The following is a 23,855-nucleotide window of genomic DNA, read 5'->3' on the forward strand; positions in this document are numbered from 1 at the left end:
CTAGGGTCAGGCGGCCCTCCCTCCCAGAGGCCGCGGGTGGCCGCGACGATGCCGCCGCGCACGGGCGACGCAGGCGCGAGCCCGTCGCACGCCCCCCCCCCCCACACCCCTCGGGTGCGGCCGACTCGTCGCTGCGGGTGCCGCACTCGCTGGCGACTCCGATTCCCGCGGAGCCGCGGCCCTTGGTCCACGTCCTGTTCCCCGTGGTGACCGTGCAGGGCCCCCTCCCAGCGGCGTTGTCCACGGCCGAGGGCTTCAGCCGGCCTGGAAACCAGCTGAGCTCATTGGCTTTTCACAGTGTAAACACCGTGATGAGACTGGTCACCGAGTGATTATTTCTGAGCGAAGTTACTTCATTATGTTCGATCAATTCCTGGCCAGGTTCTGACTTACTAATTGTCCTCTGAAAGGCTGGCTTAGGCCGCTGACCGCGCTGCTGAATGTTCGCGGCCTCACAGAGGCTGCCGCCCCCCTCCCCCGCCGCGGGCCGGGCTTTTCTTCGCAGTGACCTTTGGAGAGCTGCCGTGCGTCCCCGGCTTCCTGCAGCACAGCCACCAGGGCCCGCGCGGAGCGGCCCGGGACGGTCCCCCGGCCGGTCCCTGCCGTGCGAACGCAGGCGGGTCCAGGAGCTGCTTCGCCTCCGCCCGCCAGTCCTAACCACGCTTGCATTTTCTCCTCTCCCTTGTGCACGCTAAGCCTCTGTTCTGCCTGGAACAGCCTGGGGCCTCCGGACGCTCGGTCGTGGCCACACGGTGCAGCGCCGGGGCCCCCAGGCCCACGCGTCTTCACCGCCCCCAGCCCGAGGTGACCCCCGGGGCTGTCCGTTTTTCCCGAAGCTCAGCGTGTGGTCTCCGCCTCCGCCCCGGGTCCTCGTTTGCGTTCGCGCAGCTTCCACAGGCTCCTGCTGCCGTCCCCAGGCGGCGAGGCACCTGTGCGTCCTTCGCTCGCGGCGGCGGCGGCAGACGCAGGCGGCTCTCGCGGGCTGGAGGGCAGCAGCGTGTGCCGGGTCGATGCGGGGCGGCGGTGGGGTGTCAGGCGGATCGAGGGCTTCCGGGCCGGCAGGCGGGGGAGCGGGAGACAGCTCAGCGCACCGGGATGGCCTTGCGGATCGCGCGCTCGGTGGCCTGGTGTGCCCACCGTGGCCAAGAGGCCACAGGGGATTCTTCTGTAGGCCAGAGCCAAGAGGTGCTATTGACAGTCGCAGGGAGATGTCACTGTCACACTGACCGAGGCCCAGGGCAGGCCCAAAGCTCCCGGGTCCCTGCGGAGCTCTCTCCTGTGATGCCCTTCGTGGCTTGGGGCCAGGACCGAGTACCCCTGAGGCGTGTTGGCTGTGTGCCCGGCCAGCATCCCGTGCCCGGGGCAGTGCTGGGGGCCCGGGGGTCACGTCTGGTGCTCGCTGCAAGGCGTTCGTGCTGTGGTGGCGTGTAAGGAAAAAGGCGATGACTCCCGGCGGCGGTGGCGCGGGGTTCTGCGCCCGGCAGGGAGTCGCGCGTCTCCTCTGCCTGCGCGGCCACGACTGGTGCCACGGGCTCATCGCGGTTCTGCGGGCCGCAAGTGCAGGGTCAGGTGCTGGCCGATCCGGTCCCTGCAGAGGCCTCTCCTCCTGGCTCGTCGGCGGCCCCCTTCTCGCGGTGTCCCCAGCTGGCCCTTCCTCCTCTGCGCCCAGGCGTGGGGGACACTCGGGTGGGGGACGCTCCGCTGCCTCTTCTTAGGTCACCGATGCTTTCAGCTCCGGGTCCCACCCTCGTGACCTCCTCGTCTGACCTTCGCCACGCCCTCAGACGCCCCGTCTCCAGGTGCAGCCGCATGTGGTTTTGGGGGTGGCGTGGGGAGCGCGAGCATGCAGTCCACAGCAGCTCGGAAGTGGGTTTCGTGTTTAAACCAAAGTGTGGTCCACAGAAGAAACCACCGCCATCGTTGTCCTCGGCGTCCGGAGGGACCAGGTGCGCGCCACCTGCGGGGCGTGGCTTTGAGCAGTGGCTTGCTCACGCCCCACGGGGCTCCCGCAGAACGGTGGCTTGGGGACCCCGCCTGGGACCCGTGCCGGCCTGGGTCCTCCTCACGCCTCCCTCGGACCCAGGTCTTGCAGCCAGTCTGTGGGGGGCCGGGCTGTAGAGCAGACTGTGTCCATGAGCAGAAATGGGGGGCTGGTAAGGAGACTGGTTTGCAGATCAGAGGGAGAAGGGTGACGACGGGCCCCGCGTCGGGCTCCTTAGAAACAGTTCTGGAACAGTGCGGCCGACCCTTGACCTCTGCTTGGCGCAGCGTGGGGAGCGAGATTTAGGCCCCGGGGCTGGCCGACTCGGGGCCGGGGTGGCCCGGCGAGTGGCAGGCACAGTCCTCGTGCCCCCCGCTGGGGGCCTGGCGCAGCGTGGGCGTCCTTTGCCGTTGGTGGTGGTGAACCGCAGGCGGCCGGAGTGCGGCCCGGTCGGCACGTGCGCGAGTCGGGGCCACGCGGCCTCGCCGGGCGGCTCCCGGGGCGGGCGTGACGCCGACGGGACCAGGCGCGGCCACGGGCCGCAACGTCCTCGTCAACGTGTTAGGCTCTCGCCCTCATGGGGAAAAAGTTCCGGAATCTTTTTTTTTTTTTTTGAGACTAGTTCTTCCTCTGTGCGTCAAACGGCTTTATCTACTCCTGTGTTTTCCCTTTCCCATGGTTTTAAATCTAGGTCCAATGTGATTTTAATGAAATCTCTCTGAAAGCCGCCTCGACTACGTCGTAAGGTTAAAATCGACTTGTTCTGTCCAGCCAGCATTCGGTTACAGCTGGTGAACTGGATTCCGCGTTATCATCACCCAAGTGGAAACGCTTTTATTACTGCTGCGAGGCACGAGGAGCGCGGTCGCCGGTGCGGCCTGGCGTGGGCCGTGCGCCCGCGACCGTGAGGAATGGCCGGCCGCCGCGGCTGCGTCCTCATCAGCCGGGCGCGCGGGCGTGAGCGCTGGGACGCGGGCGAGATTTCCCCGGGGCCTCGGGCCCCGGGCCAGCGGAGCGCGCGTCGGGCGGTGGCTCGTGGTGAGGGCTCCGTGTGCCACGTCCTTGTCCTCCTCGCCTCAGGCGGAGGCTCTGTCCCCACGGCCCCGCGGCGGGGCCTTCCCGGTGTGGACGTGGCTCGCGTCCCTGCATGCCGGAGCCCGACCCTGTCGCTTACACAGCCAGCCCCGGCCGGGCCCTGCCCGGTGCCCAGGGCGCGTGCTCCGTGCTCGCTGGGTGCTTAAGTCAGCTGACGTCACGCGCGCCCTGGACGTGTGGCGGCGATGGGGAGGCGTCGCCGCAGCCCGCACAAAAGGGCTCCCGCCGCTTCGGTGGCTTTGCGTGGCTTTGCGCAGGCGAAGGCGCAGCCGCCTTGCGACGCGGGGGCGGGGCGGGGGGCGGGGCGGGGCGGGGCGGGGCTGGCCTCTCTGGTCCTGGTGCCCGGGTGCTCGCCGCCTGCGCATGGCCTCCCCGGGTTCCGTGTTCCCCGAGGTGCTCCCTCCGCGCCCTGCTGCCCTTTGACCCGTGGGGCGGGTGGCGCGCCGGGCGGGAAGGCGCCCTGGTCGGTGCCGCCGTGACCCGTGCTCCTGCTGCACCGTCTGTAAGAGTGGCGGGAAAACGCTGTGCGTCAGTCCAGCTGACGGCAGGTCTGAGTGGCGGGTAGGAGGGATCCTGTCCAGTCGGCCGCAGCCACGGCCCTCACGCGTCTGCCACCAGCCCGGGGGGTCAGGCGATGAGAGGGGTCTGCCTGCTCCGGGCCTGAGCCCCCAGCTCCGCGGTGGCCCCCAGGCTGCTGGGGCCTGGTGGGCAGACTCCGCAGCGCAGAGGACCCTGTCGCTCACACACCTGCGGCTGCCGCGGACTGGGACCCACGAGGTGCTGGACTGTCCCCAGCCCCCTAGCCCCCCTGCACTGCCGGCCTTTGCTCGAGGACCCCTGTCCCAGGGGCCTCCCCACGGTCGTCTCGGGACCTCGGGGTCCGGCCCGTGACCCCCTCCTGCCATGCGCAAGGCCGGCTTGGCGAGCTGGGAGCAGCCTCGTCGCTGGGCCTCTCCGGCCCTCTCCGGCCCTCTCCGGCCCTCTCCGGCCCCCGCCCCGTCTGCCCCAAGGCCTCACTGCCCTGCGTTTTACTCCCAGTTTAAGCCGGTTCTCAGCTCGCCCCGAGCGGGGAGAGGCGCATCTGTTGTCTTAAAACCAAGGGACAGCTCTCCTCCCGTGTTTGGACTGGCGAGGTGCCGAGAGGGTCTTGGGGCTCTTGGTCTTTGGGGGACCTCGCCTGCACCCTCGTCCTTCAGGACCTCGTGCCGACGTGCCTGGCCGGATTCTGACCGACGGGCCTGTATTGGCGCGGAGCCTTGACGTGAAGCCTCTGCTCCCAGCGGGGGGCGGAGGTAGTGCCCCCACCCCCCGCCCCGTCTGTTTATGGCCTCGGAGGCCTCTGCTCCTGCTGCGGCGGGGCCAGGGCGGGCCGGGCCGGGGTCCCCCTCCGTCTGCGCCACGGCCTCCCACACTGGGCCATGCGGCCGAGCGGGAGGCGCGGGCGTCGGAAACGCGGCCCCCGCCTCTTCTGCGCCCCCCTTCCTGGCCCCACGCAGAGGTGGCACATGGGGCACCTCTGGGCGCCGCAGCGGGCAGTGGGCTCCCCCGGGGAGCCGGGACGACCGCCCCGTGCGTGAGGAGAGGCGGTGCGGGTGGCGGGGCCCTTCTCCTCCTCGCGACCCTCCAGCCCCAGGGCGCTGTTCAGAGTTTATTGCCAGCCCGGGACGAGTTAATTACGCTGTAAGTAGAGACTTCCAAGTAGAGCGATTCTCTGTGACCTTAAGAAGGAGTAGTGGCCTTGGCTTCGAACACAGGCCATCAAGTGCGGCTCCGAGACGGTTCCCCAAGGTCGTTCTTGCTCGCGGTCACAGTCGCCGGGCGCCTGGGAGTCGTTTTCCCTCCCTCGCCATAAAGAAGCTGTCCCTCTTAAAATCCGGCCCGAGGCGGCCCTGAGCCCGGCGTTTCCCGGCGGGGGAGGCGGCCTGTGGTTACGGGGTCGTTTTCCTTTCCACGTCGGCCGGCCCTCGGCCCTCCCTGCAGGGGCACTTCTGCCGCCTCCCTCCGTGGGGCTGAGGGCCCCCGGTGGCCCAGCCAGTCAGGGCTCGGAGTGGGGGGGGGGGGCTGCCACGCCCCACACGCAGCCCTGGCCCCCCGCTGGGGACGCTGCAGGCGGAGCGTGTGCCGCAGTCCTGCTCCAAGCCCAGGCCTCGCGCCCTCTGCTGGCCTTGCGTCCCGTCGGTGAAGGAGACCTTTGAAGGACGTTTCTCCCCAGAAAGGGGGAGAAGGGGTGGCTCTAGAGTGGAACGTGGCATTTCATGTGAAAGCCAGTGGGAGGCGGATGCTGGGGGGCGGTGAGCCGGTGGGTGGGTCGTGCCCCAGCCCGTGCAGGCGCAGGGTGGGGACAGGCGACAGGGGGTGGTGCTGTGAGCGCGTGCAGGGGACCTCGTCGGGACAGGCACCCCCTTCCGCCGCACGTGGCTTTCCCGGGAACAGCCTGCAGAGCGTCGGGGTGTGGAGCAAGACGGGCACTTACGGCTTCTGTGTCCAGATGTGAAAACAGAGAAGAAACCGCCTTTGGCTCCAGTTAAAGCTCACAGGAAACAAGCATCTCTCCATTATCTGGGGCCAGGTTTTCCGTGCTAAAGATATGAAAAAATTCCCTTTCCCGTCAGAATGGGGTAAAGGGCCCTAAGTCCCTGGACACCCAGAGGCAGGGGAGTCTCTGCCGTGCCGCGGAAGTCTCTGTGAGGTCCCCTCCAGTAGCTTCGGGATGGGGACTGGTCACCAGAAGACCCAGCCGTAATGACAGGTCAGGACTTCCAGCTGCCCGACCGCGGGGGGGAGACGAGCTCCGGACACTGAGCTCAGCCCCCAGGCCACGCGTTGCTCAGTCGAGCCGTGTGACGAAATCCCCCGGAAACGCTGGGCACGGGGCCGGCGGAGCGTCCCCGCTGGCGGCCACATGAGGCAGCAGGAGGGCAGCGCAGCCCCCGCGCGGCCAAGACCCCGCGGCCCGGGAGCCGCCCGCCCCCGACAGCTGCGGCGCTCCGGGTCGTGCAGGCGGCCCCGGGCCGCGGACGTGCGGCCTTCGTCTGAAGTGGGCACGGTCTCGCGGGAACGGCCGTGGACGTGTGGGGTCGGCGTGACTGGGTGGTCAGTTGGCAGGACCGCTCATGCCGGGGCACGGAGGGCTCCTGCCGCCACCAAGGGGCCCGAGAACCACGGCGCAGGACGCAGGGTCGCCGTGCGGACACGCAGCTCCTCCCAGGCCGCCGTCCACCAAGGCCACGCCAGGCCACGTCCATCTCGCCGGCTCCGCGCGGCCAGCAGACCCAGAAGGCCGCCGAGTCTCTCACGCAGAGCCCGAGCGGCCACAGGGTGGCCAGAGTCGCTCCCGCGCCTGGGGACAGGGCCTCGCGTGAGGGCCCGGCGTGCGCAGGAGCGCGCAGTGAGGTCCGGCCTCCGGGCCGGCCGCAGACGCAGCGTCTGTCTGGCACCGCGCACGCCACCGCCCCCTCTGCAGAGGCGCTAAGGCGTGTTCTTCCGACAGTAACACAGCCTAAAATGCAGGTCCTCCTAGAGCTACATGCAGTTGAAGCGACAAGCTATCAAATCATCCTCTCTTCACAGAGGTGCTCGTGAGCCCTCAGCACACGGCTCCGAGCCGGCCGTTCGGCTGGGAGAGCAGAAGGGAGCTGGCCCCGGGCCCGGGCTCCTTCCTGTCCTCTGTGTGGCTCTGCCGTCTGTGTCATGGTGGCAGAGGGGACTTGTCCTGGAAGGAGCCTGCTGGCTGGGCCCGGGGGCGCTGCGTCTGCCCCCACCGGTCAGCAGGGCCAGGGGCTGCCATGGCCGAGCCCCCACGGTGGGTTTGCCTGGACCAAGGCTCGGCAGCCTCCCTGCCTTCTTCGTCTGGCCCCGAGAGAGGGGCCTGGAGGGGCCGGCACCTGTCCGGTGCCCCCTGCATGGAACTGTGCCAGGAATCTTCCCAAGAGACTGCCAACACGGAGCTGGGCTCGCCCCACTTTCCAGGAGCGGACCTGGAGCATCGAGGGCCTGCAGAACTTTCCAGAAGCTGCCCTGGGATTAGAAGCTGTCCTGACTGCCGTTCATCTTGCAGGCGAGGGTGCGGGCGAGCCCCGAGGAGGCCCGGGCTGCAGAGAGGCCTCTGACCGCCAGGCCACGCTGCCTTCTGTTTCCTTGTGTCTTTCATCTGACTAGAGAGTCGAAGCGTCCCCCCAAGTCAGGCTGTTCACGCTGCCGACGCACCCACGCCCGGCCTCAGAAAGGCCGTCCTTGTCAGGTATCTAAGTGTGAGCAGTTACGCTCAGTTTGGGGCAAATAGAGCTAAGCAGTGTCTGGCCCAGCGTAAACGTGTGTGTTTTCTATGCCAAGTCGATGGGATACGTGTTTTTTTTTTTTCTTTTTTAGCATAGATCCTTGGATACAATGTGTTCGCATAATTTATTTTTATTTTGAATCAAGAAGACAAGATGTTTCGGCAGAATTTTCAGCCTGCAGATCTGCTGTTTAAAGAGCTGAGAAAAGTGTCCAGCAAATATTGTGGTGGCTTCTCCCACGAGCTGGTGCGCCAGGCTCCTTCCCGGTGACTTCACGGGGACACCGCCTGGGCCTGCCGCGCAGGGTTTGAAGAAAAAACGCTTTTCGGCCTGAAAGGTGACAATAATTACACCTGCCTGCTCATTCATTATGTGTACACTCTTATTTCCAGTGAAATGGAAATTTCAAATTCAGAATTATTGCCAGCGAAATTACCTTTATCAGCGAGAGAGCATCTGCTCACCATTACTTACAGAACGGGAGAAACGAGTCTTCCCAGCGTGTGTGTCTGCAGCTCTGGAGTGCGTGAGCTGGAAGACAGGCCCGGGGTCCGGTCGTCCGTTCTTCAGCGCATGGAGCGGGAGGCGGCCTCGCCGGAGGAGGCGGGACGGCCGGTGGCTGCTGCACTGTGTCCCTCTGTCCCTTCCCCCCCGAGGAGCCACGTGACCCGTGCCTGACAGCCACGCTCTCCAGTGTGAGGACGGGTGCGCCCGTGGGCCCTAAGTCCAGGCGAGGGGCGGCCGCCCAGCGAGAGCGTCCTGGGCGCCCGTGTTTGCCTCTTCCGGTCCTCTCGGGCCTGCACTGGGCAGAGAGGATGCCAGGCGCCCAGGACGCTCGGCGCCGGTGGTTCTGACGGGAGGCGACTCGGGCTCCAGGTTGAGTTTTCTGTCGCCTGCAGGTCACCAGCCTTGCCTGTCTGCAGGTGGGGGCCCCTGCTGCGTCTGCCCGGTGAGCCGGCGGGCGGCGAGCCCCGCTGCAGAGGACGATGTGCCCTGCGGGTCGGTGCTGCGTCAGGCTCCTGGTCATGCCTGGGCCGGTGCTGTCCGGGGGGGCCGGGCCCTGCCGTGCAGAGGGGGACGCCGCGCCCAGCGCGCTGGGCCTGAGACACGGGCGAGTCCGTGCGCCCACGTGGCTGCGGGTCGGCAGTCCCGAGTGCCGCCGCCAGCCTGGGCCGCCTCGCACGCGCATCGGACAGGTGGCCCGGCCGGCCTCCCTGGCTGTGCGTGTCCCCAGGTCGGGGGCCGCCCAGTGCGCGGTCGTGGCAGGTGGCTGGGTGTCACACGCTGTCTGGGCTCCTTCTCTCCAAGCCCGAGACAGGGTCATCCCGTCCACGACTCGTGGGAAGGAGCTGAGGGGCGCCCGCTCCAGTGCCCACCGTGGGCGACAGAGGGTCTACGCCCACCGCTCACCTGGGTCGCCTCAGTGCCAGGTGTTCTGGAAACGTGCTTATTTCCCAGACCCGTCTGCCGGCCGGGTGGCGTGGGGCAGGGGTCACGTGCCTCCCGGGCGCGGGTCAGGGCACCGCAGGCCGGGGCGGCCACGGCTGTGCTGGCGCTCACCACGCTGCTCCCCCGGCGGCCGCCCGTCCGTCCGTGTGGCCGGAGCGCGTCCGGCCCCGGGCGGGGACCTGCCTGCTCAGCAGGTGTGCGGAGCACGTGGCACACGTGGGCCTGGCTGGGCCGGCGTGCGGCCCAGGCGGGGGCCCCCGTGAGGGCCGGGCCCCGGCGCCCGTTGGCACGCTGGGCGTGACGGCCCCTCGGCCCGCAAACCACCGCCGCCCTGCAGACGGCAGGCCGGTGACCCGATGCCCCGGTGTCCCGGAAACCGTCGGAGAGTCACGCGAGTCCGCGTTTGGAAGATGGGGTCACCACTGCCCGATCACGGAAGCGTGACCCCCCCACCGCGTCTTGGTGGGGTCGGGGCTCGGCCGGGCCAGCGCGGGAGGCTCGTCCGGGACGGCGGGCTGGCTCGAGGAGGCTCCAGGCTTCTCCTGTGTGGCGCTTGTCCCTGCCCAGCACCAGTCAAGGCCGGGCCCCGGCCGCAGCCCACAGGTCCCCCCGGAGCCGGAGGTGGGAGCGGCGGGGCCGGACGGGGGCCCCTCCCGCCGGGCGCCCCGTCCGCAGACGGCGTCATCGCCGAGAGCTGTCACCGCCCTCCCAGCGGCTCCTCCCGGCTGCCGCCTGCACGTTCACGGACGCCCACCCCTCTTTTTCCGTGGAAAAGAGCCTTGCTCAGTAAACGCCATCACTTTCCAAACTGCTGGTTGTCAAGTGTTTATCACGTGTGAATTCCATGATGGCAGAGCTTCTGCCCTTGGGGAGAGGGCAAAGGTCAGATTTGGGTGGAGGGACCACTTAGGGCCCCGCAGAACTTTCTAGAGGGTTAGTTTTGTAGCTGCTACTAATTTCGGGTTAGGAATAAATCTTAAAAGTGTTTAGAAAAGAACTGGATGTTCCATCGCGTTGTCGAAAAGGCCCTCAGTGCCTTTGGAAGATGGGGGTCACCACTGCCCGAGGGCTGGCAGATGGGGCCTATGCATGGCCCCCCCCCCCCCCGCCCTCCGCAGCCTGTCCCCGGTCCCTGGGTCCCTCACCCAGTGCCCCAGGGCTGAGCCAGCCCTCGCGTGTGGGCGGGCCTTGGGAGGTGGAGCTGGGAGGGCCTGGTGCCAAGAAGAAAGTTCTCTGAAACCTTAGGTTTTATCCACAAGCCGACAGCATCACCTGCCTCTCTGCCGCTGTGCGTGGGTGTTCTGGTTTTGATGCAGAAGGATCTGTTCTCGCAGGGTGACTTGTCCTCCCTGCCCACAGGTGCCCCGTTAGCTCCCAGCTGACTCGACCGAGTCCTGGCCGGCGGGGCCCCCGACTCCCTCCTGTCCACCCCGATGCCGCAGAACGGCATCCCTCCCTGGGGTGGAGGGCGGCGGGGCCCTGCCGAGGTGGGAACGCAGGGCTTTCCATCGTGTCCGTGCCTGTCGGGAGGGGCCCTGCCCCAGGAGCCGACATGGGGGTGGGGGGGCCGCCTCCCCTGCTCCCCCCGCCCCCCGAGGAGGCCTGCTGCCCGCGTTCTGCGCCCCGCTGCCTGAGCCCAGCCTGCCCTGTGCTCTCCGCGGGGCCCTCGGCCCCAAGTTTGTCCCTGCAGCGGCAGCACGCATGAGTTGGGGGCCTCTGGGGCCCCCGCCTGGTCCTGTTGCCCCCCTCTCTGGTGCCTGGCTCCCGGCTGGCTGCGGGGGCCCCGAGGCGTGCGCGTGAGGCCGCACTGTGTGGCGGGTCACTCGGCGTGGGACTGACCTCGCGTTGCTCTGTTCCACGGCGTGAACGGGGCCCCCCCCGGCCCGCGCTCCCCACACCGGCCCCATGGCTCTCCCGCCCAGCCTCCCGCGTCGAGACGCCCAGGTGTGTTGGCGCTCGGCAGCCAAGGATGGCGGCGTGTTGGGGGTGGGGGTGACAGTGAAGAAACTGGCTCCAGTCACGGGACCAGAGCTTCCCGGAGCCTCTCCGTGGCCAGCACAACAGAGCCTGCGTCCCTGGGGAGCGAGCACCCCCCAGCCAAGCCCCCCCACCCCCAGAGCCGCAGGGCGTAGGATGCAGAGGGGTCAGGACGGGGCCCTCCGCCTCCTCCGGCCCCTGCCTCTGCTCGTGCCGGCAAAGCCTCGCTTGTGCAGGGCAGAGCGCGGGCGGAAGCTGGCCGGCCCGCGGCAGAGCACGGTTCTCAGCACCCGGTTTATTTGCCACTTCTGGAACTTTCTTTGGGAGAACTAAAAGCCCCTGAGAGCTTTCTCGAGGGTTGCTTCTCAGGCCCGGCTGGTGGGGGAAGTGGCCCAGGAGGTCGGAGGAACGGTGCAGGCGGGACCTAGCGACACCGCCTGCCTCCGGGGCGTCCTGATGGAAAGGCGCAGCGTGCGAGGTCCCAGGCCTTGGCGGCTTCACGGAGCAGCCGGGCGCTGCCCAGCCGCCTGGACTGGACTGTGTGGACACAGTGTTGTCATAGTGTGGTCACCACGCAGACCGGAACCTCTGCCTCCTGCAGTGACCCTTCCAGACGGCCTAGGCGGGGGTGGGGGCGGAGCCTCTGGCAGGTCGGCGGCAGCTCTGCAGAGTGACCTGGGCAGGGAACGCAGGGGCTTCTGCTGAGGGGCGTCCGCGGCCGCACTGCGAGGGGGACCAGGAGACTTGAGGCCGAGGGGAGGGCGTGTCCAGGAAACGCGGGGTGTGGAGCCTGGTCCTCCTCAGGGCCAGCCGTCCCCGCGGTGCCCCGGACCTGGCCTCCAGGGGCGCAGGGCGCAGGCGGGCGTCCGCCTCGGGGAGCAGGCGAGCGCGTCAGCTTCTGTCCCGGGCCCCCCCAGGGCGGGCCTGCCCCGGCAGGACACGGAGCCTCTGCCCGCGGGCCCAGCCGGTGTGGGGCCTCGCGCTGCTCAGCTCGTGTCCCCGCGGCCGCCCCGGGCGTGGGCTGGGGCTTCGACGTGGCGGCGTCACCACTGCCACCGCCGGCTTTCGTGTCCCCGAGGAGGAGTGCGCTGCGAAGCCCCGTGGGAGCGGCCGCCTTGCGCCGGGGCGGCGGCTCGGGGCCCCGGCCTGACTCGCGGCCTGTCGCCCCCGCAGAGCACGTGCACCGGCACCTGGAGCGGCACGAGGTGCGGTACCTGCAGTTCGCCTTCCGCTGGATGAACAACCTGCTGACGAGGGAGCTGCCGCTGCGCTGCGCGGTCCGCCTGTGGGACACCTACCAGGTGAGCCCCCCGTCCCCCCGGGGCCCCCCGGGGCCCCCGCCCCGCACGCGCCTGCGGGACACCTACCAGGTGAGCCCCCCGTCCCCCCGGGGCCCCCCGCCCCGCACGCGCCTGCGGGACACCTACCAGGTGAGCCCCCCGTCCCCCCGGGGCCCCCCGCCCCGCACGCGCCTGCGGGACACCTACCAGGTGAGCCGCCGGGGCCCCCGCCCCACACGCGCCTGTGAGACACCTACCAGGTGAGCCCCCCGTCCCCCCGGGGCCCCCCGCCCCGCACGCGCCTGCGGGACACCTACCAGGTGAGCCGCCGGGGCCCCCGCCCCACACGCGCCTGTGAGACACCTACCAGGTGAGCCCCCCGTCCCCCTGGGGCCCCCCACCCCGCACGCGCCTGTGGGACGCCTACCAGGTGAGCCGCCGGGGCCCCCGCCCCACACGCGCCTGTGAGACACCTACCAGGTGAGCCCCCTGTCCCCCTGGGGCCCCCTGCCTCGCACGCGCCCCGTCTCGCTCTGCCTGGGCCTGCGCCCAGTGCTCGGTTTGCCTTCAGACCATCTTCTCCGGCAGCCTGCGGTCTTTTAAGAGCCCATTTCTGATGCGCTTTCATCTGAGTGGATGTAAAACAGGGAGACGAGCTCCCTGTACTTCTTCTTGAGCTGAACTTCGTTCCCGCGGGGGGTTGGTGACCGTCCCCCGGGCTCGTTAGCTGCTCACGTGTCGGCCGGGTCCCCAGGGGTGGCGAGCTCTCCTGTAACTCCAGCCTTGGTCTGAGCCGCGCAGACACACTCGCTCATGTTCTGAGTTGCTTATAATAAAGATTTTTTTAAAAAATCACTGACAGATCCAGTGCGACGTGAAATTTTCTCCTCTTCACCGGTTTTGATGAAATCCATTTCTTCAGGAGATGGAGTTTTCTGGATCGAACCACCTTTGCTCCCTCGAGGGTCCCGTTGCTTATTCTGGCGCCTTTTCATTTTGTCGAGATGTTTGCTGAAGCTGAGGCTACGCCGTGGGGTCACGCACGGCTTGCCGTCGCCATGCGAGGGTCGCAGGCCCCGGTGCGGGGACCGGGCGTCCGGTTCCCGTGGACGCTGGTGCTCGCTCCTGACCCCCGGGCCGGCTGTCTCCCACAGCGAGCGGCAGGCCGCCGTGGGCCCGGGCGGGGGCAGCCGCCTTCGGAGACGGGCCTGGGCCTCCGCGTGGCGGGCTGCTTTGCGCTCCGGGCACCGGCCTGGGCGCCAGGGTTGGCCCGCGCATGGACGGCCACTGGACGGTGATGGCGGCCGGGGGCCTCAGAGCCGCGGTCTGGACGCGCGTTCTTCCCGCGGGACGGAGCCCTGGGCCCCATGCCCGCGGCTGCCCCTCTCACTCGCTCTCCTGGGGAACCACGAGCGTGGCCCCTGGCGCCCGCCCGTGTCCGCGCCCCGTGTCCGCGCCCCGTGTCCGCACCCCGTGTCCACGCCCCGTGTCCGCCCGCGGTCCCTGGGTGTCGTGCGAAGCGCGTTTCGACTTTGCTTTTCCTTCTCGCGCCTTTTCCATTCTAACGACGTTCGCCATGGACATTACCGCGAACCAGGGCGTCGCGTCCGCACCCCCTCTCTGTTTGGCCGCGGGAGGGACTTGGCCAAGTGCCGTAGCATCAGCGTTTCTGGCCACCAGCGTTTGCTGGGACGTGAAGCCCCTCCTGGGCCGGTTGGCTGGAATGGCCGACAGCCTGGTGCCGTCGACCAGGCCTCGGGGGCGTCGTGGGCGGCAAAACATAATTTCCCGTGAACCGCGCACGCTCGCCGCGTGCTGGGCGGGGCCGTGCGGGACGCTGTCCCCTCCACGGCGCGGGAGGCATTACATCAGCCGCGTTCTGCGGAGCCAGAGGACAGGTCTGCGTGTCCGCCCAGTGAAGTCGTTCCCCACTCCGCTAAAGCGTCTAATAGGTACTAAAACTTAAGCACAGGTGTGGCGTTTTTATCGAGTTAATTTTCCTGAAATTAAATTTTGTCGTGAATTGACTCATTTGTACCGTGGGCTCATTCTTGAACCAACGTCCCTTGGTCATAAACCTTTTCGTATCTTAAAAATTGGGGGTATTTTTATTTTACAGGCCCAAGTAACCATGAAATTGCATTGCATCTTTTGGCAGTGAAAATACCTAGTAATCATAGGATGGCAATTGGCGATTACTCTCCCCTAAACCGGGGCGTTTATTAGCCAGGCTGTCACAGGTTTCAGTGCGCTTTAACCCCTCACGCGGCCGCTGGAAGCCCTCGTAGGACGGGCGTCAACAGAAGGTTCTTGGTCGGCACCCGCTGTGCCCCAGGCCCCAAGCTAGATGTTCACAAACGTCAATAAGATGCATTATGATGAGCGTGAACAGAGGCTTTAAAAAAGCACAATCAGAAGTTGCCCAAATAGCGGGGAGACGGCCCCTGCTCCCGGGGCGCGTGGTGTGACCCACGCCGGAAGCGTCGGGCCGTGGGCGGCCCTGGGCGGGGTGGGCCATCCAGCGCCCCGAGCCTCTGCACGGGGCTGGGGGCTGGGCCTCCGTGCGCCCCGGACACCAGCTTGCCTTGGGCCGCCAGCCCTGACGTGCGGGGCCCTTGTGCCCGGGAGGCGAGCAGGCTGTGCCGTCCGGGGCGAAGGGCCAGGCGTGAAGGTGACCGGCAGGTGGCGCGGCCGTTCCCGGCATGGTGGCCGTCGCCCAGGCTGTGGTCTGGGCGGGAAGTTCTGAGCTCGCCTCTCCCTTCCTGGCTCGGAGGAAGCCGCCCAGCACTGGCAGTCGATGGCCCCGTAGGGACCTTGCCACCTGCGCCGGGGGCAGGTTCCTTAGAGTCGGCTGTGCGATTGTCCTCTGGCCTCTCCGCCTTGGACGGGTCCTTGGCTGCCGGCCTAGCAGAATTTCCTTCTCTGAGAGCTGCCGCCGTCTGCTAGAGGTGAGAGCCCCCCGGCCTCCAGCCCCGGCCCCCGCGGGCGAGGAGCCCTCCTCCCGCCAGCTGCATGTGGCTGCCCCAGCCGCCGCCTGGCCCGAGAGGAGGCAGCAGCGGTCCACGCGGGAGCTCGTCAGGAGTCGCTGTGGGGGAGTGGTCCCGAGCCTCAGCACCTGCCCCCGGGATGCGTGAGTGGCTCTGTCACCGGGGTGGGGGGGGGTCTTGTCCCCGATGCAGCCGCCTCCACGGGAGCGCGGCCTCGGCGTTCAGTGTCCCTGCGGGCCGAGAGCGGGACAGTGACTGGCACTGCTGCTCCTGTTCTTCATCTTAATTCAGAAACGAGTCCGTTGATTCAGGGTCAGGAACAGGAGCGAAGCCGTGAAGCCCCGCTAGCTGCCTCTGGGAGGTGGGCCGGGTGTCGCAGGCGCCCCTGCCGGGGAGGCCTGGCCCACGGGCGGGGCCCTGGGTGCCCCGTGGGAGGCGCGCACCCGGGGCCGCGCCCGTCCTGGCCTCTGGCCGGCGGCTTCGTCCCCTCCTCCTGCACACGCTCTCCCAGAAATGCGTTCGGGGTGCCCACTGTGCCCGTGGCACCAGTCTGGGGCTGGGTGGGCGCAGGAGGCCGAGGGGCCGCGTGCGTCCCGGCGAGGGGCGGCGGGCGTGGGAGGGCGTGAGCCGCTGGTGAACGCCCGGCCCGGTGCCGGCAGCACGGGGCGCCGTGGGGGGGACGGAGTCGGGGTGCGGGGAGCTGCTCGGTGTGGGGCACGAGGGGCGGTGGCAGTGCACAATCACACAGTGGCGACCAGGGGACTCTGGCGAAGGGCGTGGGGGCTGGCGCTGCGGTTTGTGATGCGGGGGTCGGGGGTCAGAGGTCGGGGTCTCCATGTGAGCTGGGAGAAGGGAGGGAGGGGCTTAAAGTCCACGCTCTACGTGGCCACACCCGGGTTCCTGGCGGGGACGGCCACCTCGCCGTGTCCTCACGCGGTCTCTCTGTGCTGGGGTGGAGAGGGCCCGGTGACCCCGGTTCCTGCGGGGACAGCAGCCCTGTGGGATCAGGGCCCACTTGTGACCCATGCCCCTCAGCCACCTCCTTAGAAGCCCCATCTTTAGTTACAGCCCCCCCAGGAGTTAGGGCTGTGAAGTTTGGGGGGACACAGTTCAGTCGTAACAGGTGCCCCCCTGGGGGTGTCGGGAGCCTCCCGGGCTGACCCGTCTGGGACCCGTGGCCGGGTGCCGCCTCCCTGTTGGCCTTGCACCGTGGAGCTGCAGGCCCAGAGCCTGGAACCTAGCCGGTCACCCCGCCGCGTGCCGGGCACTGTTCCTCGCTGGCCCTTGTGGGCCGAGGGGGGGCGCCTGGCAGGAAGGGGGCACAGCCGCACTTCCAAGCAGGTTTTGACTCCGGTCCGGGTGGTCTGTGGCACCAGGCGGTGCTGCAGCGGGCACTCTGCCGCCTCCGCCGCCCTGCGCCCCGCCCCCCCCCCTCCCCGCACTCCCCTTCCCGCCCCTCGCCCCAGGGCGCCCAGTCAGGGAGCGCGCAGCGTTCTGGTCTCGCACCCCTGGCCGCCCTCTATTTCATGCTCGTCCTCTGGAACAGTCCCACCAACGAGAGCGTGGTAAGGCCCCAGGCCCCAGGCCCTGCCGGCTCGGCCTGTGGGCTCTGCTTTGCTGGGCCCGGCTCCCGGCCGGGGCAGCCCTGGGCGGGCGCACAGGTGAGTGTGGCGGCCACGCCCTCCCGTGTCCCTGGCCAAGCTCTGTCCTGGAGGCCTGGGGGGCCCACAGCCCCCCACAGCCGCTCACCTGCGGGCCCCGCTGTCCCACCCGAGACCGCAGTCTGGGTGCACCTTGCGCACTGTTGACCAGGGGCCCTGACCCCCCAGGCGCTCTGACCCCCCAGGCGCTCTCGGGATGCACTCCAGGGGGGCGGGGGGCCCGCTGTCTCCGTGTCTGGGTGCTGCCTCCGCGTGAGCGGGGCAGAGCCGGCCCCGGGGGCGGACAGTGCAGGTCTCCTGGGAGGCTGGGGCATGGGGCGTCCGCTCTCATCCAACGGCACCAGAACGCAGCCAGCTCAAGGCTGCCTTGCCGTCCGGGGTCCGTCGTGGTTCCGCGTGCGTTTTCGGTTTGTTTCTGGGGCAATGTTGGGGTTTCGATAGGGCTGCGTTGAGCGTGTTGATTGCTTTGGGCGGTGTGGGCACAGACGCACGGCATGGTTTCTGCCAGCCCACAAACGCGGAGCATCTGGGAGTTCGTCGCTGTCTTCTTACGCGTCATCAGTGTCTTGTAGTTTTTAGAGTACAGATCGTTGACCAACTTGGTTAAGTTTATTCCTAAAAAAGTTTATTCTTTTCGACGTAGTTGTACATGGATTGTTTTCCTAATTACTCTTTCTGACAGTTTGTTTTTAATGCATAGAATGCAACTGATTTTTGTGTATTGACAATCTTTTCATCCTGTATCTGTACCGAATTTGTTTATAAGTAAATGAAATTTGTATCTCGAAGAGAGAGCTGTGCTCTATGTTCATTATAGCGTCATTCACAGCAGCCAAGATGTGCAGAGCTTGCGGGTCTGTCAGCGGGCGAACGCACGCGTGCACACGCACAAGCAGCATGCAGAACACGCGTGTGCACGCGCACAGCACGCAGCCCCCTCCCCGTGTGGAACCCGGGCCTCTGCAGCCCGGTCTTTCCTCTCGTTTCTGGCGCCGGGCAGCAGCCAGATTGTCGTGGTTCGTCCTGTTCTCGGTGGACATCTTCCCGTCCTCAGGCAAGGACCCTCGTGGACTCGTGACTGCCTGAATCCTGCTGGGGGATCCCAGCCGGCCCGTTCGTCTGGCCGCAGCACGTGGCGTGCTGGACAGAGGGTGGCTGGAGAGATGCTGAGCTCCTTCTTGGAGGACCTTGGACGCGTCCCGGGGACCCTGCCCAGGGGACAGGTAGACCCACGGCGAGAAAAGTGGGCCACAGTGCCCTGCGCGGTGTCAGGCACACAGGAGGGGCTGTGGGTCGATGGAAGGGCAGGGATTTATTGGGGACAATTAGGGAAGGTGACAGACTTCGTGGAAAAACTTGTCACTGTGACATGCTAGTGCTTTGGGAACTAAGCCGCTGGCAATTGAGTGAGGCACAGATTACTTCTCAAAGAGTCGGCGGTTTTGTTTAAAAGAGAAAAATACCCCCAAGTTCATCCGAAATGTCCTCATGTACATGCAGACGGTGGCAAGGCCACCTCGTGCTCAGTGTAGGACCGTGTGACGCCCTGGAGGCCCTAAGTGGGGGGGCAGCAGAGGGGACATGCAGGCGCGCCTCAGGAGGGCACACGGGAGCCGAGCCAAGCCGGGGACGCTGGGGAGGCCGACCTGCTGCTCCCCGAAGCCAGGAGGCGGGGCCCAGCCCTGAGCCTAGCCACAAGGCATCGCTGTGGGTGGGCAGAATGTACCTTGGTAGAGCACGACCTGTCCCTGTCACGTGGTCACTGAAGATCGGTGCTCAGAGTCTCAGAGGGTCGAGCTTGCCTGCGTAGCTGGCTTTTCTGAGGCTCACCTGCCTGTGACCCTTGCCGTGGACAGTGTGCCCCTGGGCGGGGAGGAAACCCCAGGCCCCGACAGGCCGCGCTTGACCTCAGAACCTCCCGCCCGCCATTCCCGCCGGTGGTCGTTCCCCAGGCCCGATGCTCAAGGTGGCCGGGCGATCGCAAAGCCTTCCTCGGATGCGTTAAGTTGTGATTCCTACGGGCCGTCCTTGGCCCTGGCCCGCCTTGCCGGACACTCGTCATGGTCTCTCTGTCCCTTTCCGGGACGGGGTGCAGAAGGGAGCCCCAGCAGCGTGCGCTCCAGTGCCGGCGCGGTCGTGGGGTGTCCCAGACGAGCAGGTCCTGCCTCCCACTTCGTCCCGTGACAAGGCGGCCAGCGATGGAGGGCCGGAGACGGGCAGCACGGACAGGCCCGTCTGCCCCTCGGACCGCCGTTCCCGCCGGCGAACGCGGCGCCCCGGACTTGGGCAGGTGCCGGCGCCTCGGTAGCTGCAGGGCGGCCGCCCGGCGGGCGTGGCTGGCCCGTGGTCGTCAGAGCCCAGGGCGCTGGGGAGGTGGGCGGACAGCCTCAGGGACCAGGCCGGAGCAGGTGGGGACGTGGGGGCCGGCGCCAGGGCCCCAGCAAGGGGCCCAGCCGTTTCCTTACTGACTCGGTGGCGGCAGGTGGAGACCCCATCCCCAGCTGCGCTCCGCTGCTCGTTTGCCCTGCTGGGCGGCCCGCCGTAGCCTCCCGGGGGCCTGCCTGGCAGCGCAGAGGCCGGCTGCCGGCCTCACCTCCCTGCCGCTCACGCGGCCATGCTTCTGTGCGCCCGGCCAGCCGTTGCGCAGGGTGCTTGGGGCACCTGTTTGGATGTTTGGACGAGGCCTGGTTGGTGCTCCGGGCTAGACGTCAGAAGGCAGATGAGAACTGCCCCCGGCCTTGGCGGGGGACAGGGAGGGTCAGGAACATGTGTCAGACAGGGACAGCCAGGGGGTGGGGGGGCTTCTCTGTCCAGGACACGGCTCTGGCATTCTGCCTGTGGTTTCCACGGCCAGCCGGCCGACTCGGGGTGGGCGTGTTTGTCTGTCCGACATCTGAGCCGTCGGCAGGCAAGGGGCCTCTTTGGTGGGGGCCTTGATGTCGTGTGCCTGGCAGCTGCCCTCCGGGCCTCAGAGTGCCCGCTTTCCCGGGGTCTCTTGAGTTATCCCAAATCGTTCCCTCGAGTGGGGTCTGCACCCCGGTTTCCGTGCCCGCAGTGGCCCTGGCGGCCTGGGGCCAGAGCCCCAGCGGCTGCTCTGCGCTGTTCACGGACCGTAGTGCAGTAAAATGTGATAATTGATGAATATCTGTGGAAATGGATACGATTGTGTCGTCTTTAATGAGCTAACAATTTCATGGCAAAACCTCAGCAGTGCTATTGTTTAGAATAAAAGGAGACATGCAAATGAGGCCAGGGCTCAGATTACAGTGGGAACAATGCCCGCAGCCTCTTTATTGGACCCATTAATTAATTCTCCATCAGCCAGTTTCCCTGGGAATGAACTGGAAAAATAATTAAAATGATACATGAGGTAAGGAGTTTAGAAATTCAAAAGGTGAAGGCAAGAATTAGTTTAATACATAATTAGACATATTATTTGTGACTACGTTTTTTTAAACGTGGTTCACTGAGGCAAGAGGGTCCTATTTTTAGTGCCGGGTAGCTAATAAATACCATTTCGGGCTTTTTTTCAACTCATAAAGGCTCATAAATTTTCTTAATGATATTAAGTGGCTAATTATATTGTACATTGTTAAAGTGATTCCTATTGCAAAATCTAATAATGCAACAAAAGTTGCAAAAGCAAATTTTTAGAGGAGCTAATTTGACTAAATTACCAAGTGGAATTCTGGGTGTTTAGGCCTCATTGAGGAAGTTTCAGCAAAGAATCTACAGGTGGACGTTATTTTTTGTTGCAAATTTGACTCAGAAGGTGAACCTGCTGTCGGTGTGGGTGGGAGGACGCCCCCTGGGGCCCAGGCCAAGCGCTGCGCCTCGGCTCTCGCCCGCGGGTGGATTTGGCCCACCTTCCTCTCTGAGGCCCCCTGACCATGGGCGTCAGCCCTGTGGCAGGCTGTGCCCGCAGGCCCCGCTTGGCACAAGTGCGTTGGAGTCCACCAGGCCCACGCTCCTGGGGACCGCTGCCCCCCTCATGGGCTCTGCAGCACTGGGCAGCTGTGTGGGGCTGAAAAGCCCGCTAAGCCGTCTCGGCAGCCTGGCTTTGAGCCGTGCGGTGCCCGGCCCCACGTTCGGTGAAAGGGGCGAGGTTGCCGGGTCGCTGTCTCAGATGCGGGCCCGTTTCTCTGCGCCCACAGTGCACGGCTGGGCCCGTGGGTGCTCTTGCCGCCCACCTCGGCCCTGGTCCCCGGCGGCCTGTGCAGGGCCCGGCACGCCGGCATCTGCGAAGGGCTAGTGGGCAGGCGGCAGGCGCTGGGCACCCCGATCCGCGTTACCTGGTGCCCAGGAGGGTGCACCCAGGGGCCCCGGCCAGGCTCGTTTGGGTGCAGGATCGTGTGGCCTGTCCTCCGGCCGTGCAGCTGTGCCTCCGGGCTCTGTCCCTTGTGGTCTGCCGCAGCAGGCCGAGCTCTGCCCTGCAGGCCGGGGGCCAGCGGGGTCCGTCGTCCCGGGTGCAGACCAGCCCCACACCCCAGCATGGAGTACAGATGGCTCCTGGCCAGAAAGAAAGCTTTTTGGTCCTGGGTGAGATTTGAGATGGAAAGTTCTCAATTTATTAGTGGCTTTCTTTTGGGACTGGAGCATGCCGTAGATTTTCTATTCCTCTCAATTCTCTCTTAAAATTTAATGCTGTCATAAAAATGATGGATAACAAATTAAACCAGGAAAAACGATACTGAGAGACTCTCCTAACTATTCAGGCCGGAGCGTAGACCTGGGAAAGAGGCGCACGTGACGCGGAGAGCTGGGGGCGGGGCGCGCGTGCCCGCGGAAGCCGCAGCCGCGTGGCGCTGCTCCGGGCCGCGGGGCGCGGGCTTCGTGCGGGGCGCGGAAGCGTCGGGTCTGCTCTGCGCTGTGGCGCCGTCATCGGCACCGTATGGTGGGGCGTCCCTGCACTTGACCGCAGGCGGCCCCGCCCGGAACCCAGCAGCGCCCCAGCAAGAAGCCGGGAGGCCCAGCCCCAAACCCCAGGAAGGCCCAGGCGACCGACGGTCCCGCCCACGTGGCTCAGAGCCATGCGAGGCCGTGGTCAGAGCACAGGTGGCCGGGCCTAGGGCCGCCCGCCTGGACGCCGTGATGGTGACAGGGAGGACACCTGCCAGCCGGACCGGACCACAGCGGGGGCCTCAGCACTCGCCCCCGCGCGGGGCCGGGGGCGCCGCGGGGCAGGGCCCGCAGCCTTTGTGCCCAGCAGGCGCGGGGGCGCTTTTCCGTGGTAGGTTTGTAAGAAACGTGGCATTAAAGGAGAGCGGCTCAGAGCTGACATCTGGCCGGGGCCGTCACCGCAGAGCCGCAGAGGTGGTGGTGCCGGTGACACCGGCGCCTCAGCCCCTCGGCCCTCCGGACCCGTGGCCCGGCCCGGCGGTGGCTCCGCGGAGCCCACGGGGCGGCTGGGAGACGCGGCCCGCGTCGGCCCTTGTGCGTGCCTCTGTCGTCTTGCGATGCCTGTCGCCGTGTGCATGGGGGGTGGGTGGGGGACGCTGGGCGGGCGCAGCGAGGTCTGGCTGGAAGCGTCACTGTGGCGACCCAGTGGGCGGCTGGGAGACAGTGCCCTGGGGAGCGGTGGCCTCATCCCTCAGGCGAACGGCTCCCGCTTCGTGCGGGTTTGGAGAGATGGGTGCGCCCGGTCGTCAGCACCCTCCTCACGCATGCCAGCGGGGCCTCCGAGGGCGCCGGCCAGACGCAGGGCCTGTGAGTGGCGCCGCCGCAGGGTCCTGCCCTGCCGGGCCCCGGGCACCGAGGCTCAGTGCTGCCGGGCAGCCTCCCCGCACAGCCTCCCTGGCCGGCACCTCCACTGCCCGTCAGATGGAGCCCGAAGCCCCAGGCTGCCTGTCGGGGGCCCTCGGCGGCCTCTGAGCATCCACCAGCCAGGTCCGGCCAGCGCGGGGAGCACGGGCCAGGAGAACACAGCCCTCGCTGTCCTGGAGCCCACGGCCTGAGGAAGTGAGACTGAGCAGCACAGTCGGGGGCCCCAGGGCTAACCCTGGGGGCACTCAGGTCCCCAGGTCACTTCCTGGGGTTGGGGCAGCTCCGGAGCGTGCCCGAGCTCAGGCAGCGTGTCACAAAGCCCTGAGCAGGCCCAGAAGCCCGGTGGACTGTCAGGAACAGTGGTGGGTGCGGGAAAGCAGCGTGGGCACCAGGCCCAGGTAGACGGGGGCGGGGGGCAGGGGGCGCCAAGCTCGGGGGTGGCGCGCACGGCTGAGAGCTGGGGCTGCCGGGCCGAGGCGCCGCGTGAGGCCAGGGCTGGACGTGTGCGTCCTGGGACACGCGCCGAGCCAGAGGGACAAGGCCACTCGCCAGCCTGGGCGACCGCCGGGCCCCCGGCGGGGCCGGGGGAGGCGTCCTCGCCTGCTGGCGCGTCCCCGACAGCCACGGGCAGCATTCTGACGAGGAACGACAGGAATGAACGGGTGGCCTGGGAGGCCACGAACTGAGCAGCGGACACAAGCGTTCCGGCTGTTCGTGTCCCTGGAACACCTCGCACGACGGTAACTGCTCGTTGTGACGTGTCTGCCCCAGCGGTCGGTCAGACGAATCGACCAAGACCCAGCGACGACGCAGGAGACGTGAAACCTCGCGAGGTCGCCCGCCTGGTCCCGCGGCGGCCGGGGCGCCTGGCGAGGTTCTCTCCGCGTGCGCGCTGACTGGTGACGGGGCGGGTTTATTTCCTGGGCCATCAGATAAGTCCAGACATTTAGAGTGATGGAAATCATAAGAGGGTTTTTATCTAACCGTAATAGAATTAAGTTAGAAATCAATAAGAATGATGTCTGAAACTCTCCAAATTTTCAAAAATTAAGCAGCGCACTTGTAAAGAAACTTCGAGTCACAGAGGTCAGAGGGAAGTCAGATAATGCTCTGAACGGAGTCCGTGGTGGAGGGTGACGTGCCCGAGTTTGCGGGACGCAGCGGGAGCAGCCCCCGGAGCGGCGGCAGCACCCCGTAAACGTGCACGTCAGAAACGAAGCCAGAGTTCAGATCAGCGACTTCACTCCCCGCCTGCAGAAGCTAGGAGCAGAGGGGGAAATTAGCCCCTACGTGAGCAGAAAGGGAAGTAGTGAAAAGGGCCAAAGTCAGTGAGATAGGAAACGATCAGTAACATGGAAAATGGGCCAACAACCGAGATGGGATGG

The 23,855-nt window shown here is 66.8% G+C and overlaps 1 protein-coding gene across 5 annotated transcripts in view; it reads left to right on the top strand.

Annotated features, from left to right (window-relative positions):
• Window positions 1-23,855, top strand: part of TBC1D22A (TBC1 domain family member 22A) — a 167,989-nt gene that overhangs the window by 118,359 nt on the left and 25,775 nt on the right. For 4 of the 5 annotated variants that reach the window (XM_016126740.2, XM_036237690.1, XM_036237689.1 and 1 more), the window contains one exon: window positions 11,953-12,080. The exons of the other annotated variant lie outside the window; for it this stretch is intronic. In XM_016126740.2, coding sequence (XP_015982226.2) covers window positions 11,953-12,080 — 128 coding nt within the window. The remainder of the gene's footprint in view (window positions 1-11,952; window positions 12,081-23,855) is intronic. 5 annotated transcript variants of the gene reach the window in all.

The sequence above is a fragment of the Rousettus aegyptiacus genome, unplaced genomic scaffold (assembly GCF_014176215.1).
Source record: "Rousettus aegyptiacus isolate mRouAeg1 unplaced genomic scaffold, mRouAeg1.p scaffold_m13_p_2, whole genome shotgun sequence".
Classification (NCBI taxonomy): Eukaryota; Metazoa; Chordata; class Mammalia; order Chiroptera; family Pteropodidae; genus Rousettus; species Rousettus aegyptiacus.